The sequence below is a fragment of the Haliotis asinina genome, chromosome 3, assembly GCF_037392515.1.
Source record: "Haliotis asinina isolate JCU_RB_2024 chromosome 3, JCU_Hal_asi_v2, whole genome shotgun sequence".
Classification (NCBI taxonomy): Eukaryota; Metazoa; Mollusca; class Gastropoda; order Lepetellida; family Haliotidae; genus Haliotis; species Haliotis asinina.
In genome coordinates this window covers 61,577,477-61,582,928 of record NC_090282.1, presented here as the reverse complement: position 1 = coordinate 61,582,928, position 5,452 = coordinate 61,577,477, and the positions used below count along the sequence as shown (strand labels likewise).

Below are 5,452 nucleotides of genomic sequence, written 5' to 3'. Positions count from 1 at the left end.
AAGCTCAGCGAAAAAGCTGTTATTCCCGTGACGAGACTGTGATAATCATACAGCATTCGTCAATCGGTGTTATGTAGACATGGAGACCCGTGAGGATGTGGGCTAGAAATGATCTTCAGTAACCCCTGCTTGTCGTAAGAGGCTATCAGCGGGATCGGGTGGTCAGGGTCATTCAACAGATGGATATCCTATCCTGATTTATTCTATGACAATAGTAACAGTGGAGATGTCCACAGCAACAGATTCCGTTGTTAGAACTCCGAGTCTAGGCAACAACTCATTCTCGGCCTTTCTTCCTTTAGTGTGAAAATGCATGAATCATGAAATATATTCCAGCTATCTGGATGGTAGAAATTGGCAGGGAGACGTGGTGATTATATCGTTTTCACGCCAAGAGGAAAATCGGGTTCGATTCCCGATCAGGATGCAAATTTTAGACTTATTTCGCAACTTACACCGTGATATTGCTGGAATTTATGCTGTAAGCAACGTAATACCCTACTCACTCATTTTCGAACTGAACAACCGCAGTCCTTGTCAGATCACATATGAACCTACTAATCTTAGTGTTTCTCAGGGAAGAGTGCAAACGTTCATTTGATGTTGGCTTCGGATGTAGATGTGCATAATTCGTTCTAATAGAACTGTGTAAACGTAAGAAGGCCTAGTCCTCTATGAGAATACTGTGTGTGGTTGGCATAGTGTAGGCTACTCCAGCACGACCCTGTCGCTGTGTATTAGCGCAATGACTGCCAGATAATAGCGGACTTGTCGGCTGAAGTTAATCCGACATTACACCAGGACATCGCTGTTACGCTCGAGAACACGCCGTCCACTTTCATCGTTACAACTGAAAATGCCAAAGGGAAATTATGCAACGCTATAACAATCCAACATGGCCAGCACTTAGCTGCAGCATTTACCACATTCTCGCGGCTTGTACGAGTTATTGCGAGACTATCTCCTGGCACGCGCCAGACATGACATTGATGCCATGGTCATCTCGTGATGGACAGGTCATCTCTGGAATCTGCCCCTGTCGTCTACTGGTCAGGAGTGAATGATTCCAGGGACAACGTTATCACTGCGCATGCGCAGAGCGAGATTTGGTCCGTTCAGGCAAGATACGAACTTTATTGAGTTAATGAAAAGAGAGGGCGCGTTACAACCGGTTGAAAGAGATGTTGTGTTCTGTGATATGGACTGCCGCTGGTCAGATAAGGAAATATATGTCAATTTACAAATCATTAGCGAAAATGTGGGCGTTTAAGGCAGCTCAACAATAATGTTGGTATATTGTCACTGGCATACAACACTAATGCTTCATCTGAACAAGCATTCTACTGACAACCCATCATATTGAGAAACAACAAAACCCTGTATTCAAAATAAAACATCTAATTGTTTGTTTCTAAGCAGCACACATTCATACATAAATATGACGTATTTTCTAAAACGAATGTCTAAACAAATCGTATATATGTGAGTATGCACTAGTGTTTCTTCTTTAAGTGTGAGTGAGTGAGTTAATATTTAAAGTCACATCGGCAATATTTCAGCCATATCATGACGAGATCAAATTTGACGTTGATAAAGAATATGTGCATACTATAAAACAATAGACTATCACAGTTCGTCGACAATAAAACAATAGACTATGACAGTTTGTCGACAATAAAACAATAGACCATCACAGTTTGTCGACAAAAAAAAAACAACTAGGCTATCACAGTTTGAATTAAAACTAGCATGTAAAGTTAAGAATAACTGTACCAAGTGGCAATCGGAAGCTAGTTTGATGAAGAGGAATACATTCATTTTAGGATTGACACTTTATTGTAACAGACACGACGTTTGGGTGGCGATGTTAACACCGTTATCATCTCGTGCTTGATAACAGTGTTAACATATATAACCAAACGTCGCATCTATTGCAACGAAGGTGTCAATAAATAAAATCACCTGTACTAGTATTTGTTTGTGGTGTTATTCAAACATGATTGATTCGACGTTTAGATTTATTTAATTCCACAACTGTAATACATCTTTCGTTTTGTAATAGCTCTGTACAGTCGTATGGGTAACAGCGTTCTGTTTCAAGGTCTTCCTTGATATGAATACACGATACCGTGCAGTCATGCGAATCGAAATTAATCCCAGAGTTTCCTCTCATACCATAGGTCATTCCATAATCCCGTTCCGCAATTAATATTCCAAGGTACTAAAATAATACTCCGTTTAGTGTCCGATTTCCAGTTGTTTATTGTACACGAGAACTGTCGATGCCCTGATTATCTGGCTGTCAGTAGGTTTGTTATCATACACCGCCTGATCGATCTTGGGCGTGATTTATCCTGGAATACAACACAACGACCCGTGCTTGTTTTAATCACTCATTGTCGCTGTTCGCTGAGATCTTTAGTAGACAGGTATGGATGTTAGAGGGACCAATCCACCACTACCACCCCCGACCCTCCACCCCCACCCCCCTCACCTTATCCCCTCCCTGAGTGTACTCCTTACCCGACACGAGACCTAGGGTCCAGGACAATGGAAAAAAAACATGTGCGAGCGACAATATCCCGCGGCACGTTCATCACCATTGATTACTCAGGTAGAAGAGACAAGGCGCGGTGTTGACATACCCCTTCAATCTTAATTAATGTATCGTGGGGTGCTGTAGCTGATGCTCAGAGCTACAAATTCACAACACTGTCCACGATGAGCCAACAACACAACGACCAAAACCTATGCTAATCACAGTTTTCTTCCTTCACTCAAAATGTTATTTTTCCTTTTTTTAATTTTAATTGATTTTTTTAAACAAATGCTGATACTTTTTATAGCGCTCGAAATCGCGTGATGTTGTGTGCACACATGATGGCGACATCCTCTCAGCTGATGCTGAGTCTACAGGTAAGTTGCCATTCTGGTCCCGCGCGTTCAGACGCGACATCGATCCTACTTCCTCCGCGCGTGTGTTTGCCTGCACGTGCATAGAATCCTGGCGCTAGTTCCGGCTGTCAGGCCACGCGACCATTTGATTGGTATTTTAGTGCAGAAAGAATAAATCTTTTAAATCTAAACATTCCGAATGCCGTGTTTGTTGACATCTACGTGAGCGCAGCAACGTCGACAACATATCCCAAAAGATGCGTAGACAAGGCGACTGGGTCATTTTTTCCTAAAACAAAACGGGCGTAAGAAAAAGGTCAAACAGATACTTTGCTGAAACTTGTTTTCGTAGTGCTGGTTTTTAGATACAAAATGTGTTTGGTTCATATTTATTTTTCTGTTATTGTAGAGTTACAAATTCACTCGTCTATTTTTGTATTAGTTTCGGTTGGACTGAATCACCGATCACTGTCTATGAACTTTGAAATGGTGGCAGTTCATTGGACATAGGCATTAGTTTCTGTGGGTGTAACGCCCCGTTATCGTTGACTTCATGCGTTCATTGGACATTGCTCTAGATATCAGTTGTTCCACATTAAGTATCACCGGTGCTTGTGCGTTTTCCCATTCTCTCGCTAAATTTGCCATCGTTTTCTCTAAAGCCTCGTTATAAAACACTTGGTGACGTCATGGCAGGTCCTCGTATGCCCGTCAAAGAAGTCGTAACGAAGACGTCAAAATACTGTCCTGTTTTATACCCTTCATGACGTGCACCAGGCGGTGAAACAATAAGTGCCACTGTATAAAGTGTTTTGGTCTTATACAGCCAGCGGACTGTACCCCAGACCTTTCTCTCTAGATAGACGCTCTCTCCAATAGATCGCGGAGCCAGACTTCACAAAGAGGACATCCACAACCATCGATCGTGTAAATAATGATTCTTGTTTATATCAGTTCGTGTATTTTCTAATCTGTTCAAATTATGCGTAAGACGTCATTGTCTTCCGTCGCACTGTCTCTTCATAAGACACCATTGTCTTCTGCACTGTCTCTTCACAAGACGCCATTGTCTTCCGCACTGTTTCTTCATAAGACGCCATTGTCTTCCGCACTGTCTCTTCATAAGACGCCATTGTCTTCCGCACTGTCTCTTCATAAGACACAATTGTCTTCCGCACTGTCTCTTCATAAGACACAATTGTCCTCCGCACTGTCTCTTCATAAGACACCATTGTCTTCCGCACTGTCTCTTCACAAGACGCCATTGTCTTCCGCACTGTTTCTTCATAAGACGCCATTGTCTTCCACACTGTCTCTTCATAAGACGCCATTGTCTTCCGCACTGTCTCTTCATAAGACACAATTGTCTTCCGCACTGTCTCTTCATAAGACACAATTGTCCTCCGCACTGTCTCTTCATAAGACGCCATTGTCTTCCGCACTGTCTCTTCATAAGACACAATTGTCCTCCGCACTGTTTCTTCATAAGACACCATTGTCTTCCGCACTGTCTCTTCATAAGACGCCATTGTCTTCCGCACTGTCTCTTCATAAGACGCCATTGTCTTCCGCACTGTCTCTTCATAAGACGCCATTGTCTTCCGCACTGTCTCTTCATAAGACACAATTGTCTTCCGCACTGTCTCTTCATAAGACACAATTGTCCTCCGCAATGTCTCTTCATAAGACGCCATTGTCTTCCGCACTGTCTCTTCATAAGACACAATTGTCCTCCGCACTGTCTCTTCATAAGATACAATTGTCCTCCGCACTGTCTCTTCATAAGACGCCATTGTCTTCCGCACTGTCTCTTCACAAGACGCCATTGTCTTCCGCACTGTTTCTTCATAAGACGCCATTGTCTTCCGCACTGTCTCTTCATAAGACGCCATTGTCTTCCGCACTGTCTCTTCATAAGACACAATTGTCCTCCGCACTGTTTCTTCATAAGACACCATTGTCTTCCGCACTGTCTCTTCATAAGACGCCATTGTCTTCCGCACTGTCTCTTCATAAGACGCCATTGTCTTCCGCACTGTCTCTTCATAAGACACCATTGTCTTCCGCACTGTTTCTTCATAAGACGTCATTGTCCTCCGCACTGTTTCTTCATAAGACGCCATTGTCTTCCGCACTGCCTCTTCATAAGACGCCATTGTCTTCCGCACTGTTTCTTCATAAGACGCCATTGTCTTCCGCACTGTCTCTTCATAAGACACAATTGTCTTCCGCACTGTCTCTTCATAAGACACCATTGTCTTCCGCACTGTCTCTTCATAAGACACCATTGTCTTCCGCACTGTTTCTTCATAAGACACCATTGTCTTTAGCGCTACCTCTTCATAAAGCGTCACTGTTTTCCGCACTACCTCTACATAAGATGTCTTTGTCTTCCGCATTACTTCCTATTAAAATGGCATTGTCTTCCTCACTACCCCTTCATAAGACGTCATTGTCTTCAGAACTACCTCTTCACACGACGTCAGTGTCTTCAGACAACGACTGTGGTAACACCAAGGCCCAGCGCCGTTAATTTCTTTATGAAACAAAACAAGCA

General features: G+C 43.0%; 1 protein-coding gene across 1 annotated transcript; it reads right to left on the bottom strand.

The window, feature by feature from the left end:
• Positions 1–3,875: 3,875 nt before the first annotated feature.
• LOC137278958 (apolipoprotein A-IV-like) lies at positions 3,876–5,216 on the bottom strand. The gene has a single exon (XM_067811455.1). The coding sequence runs from the start codon at positions 5,214–5,216 to the stop codon at positions 3,876–3,878; it is 1,341 nt and encodes a 446-aa protein (XP_067667556.1).
• Positions 5,217–5,452: the final 236 nt, after the last annotated feature.

Bases quoted from the DNA above. Each gene is read 5' to 3' on its own strand.
- LOC137278958 (XM_067811455.1), bottom strand. From the start codon at position 5,216: ATGGTGTCTTATGAAGAAACAGTGCGGAAGACAATGGTGTCTTATGAA.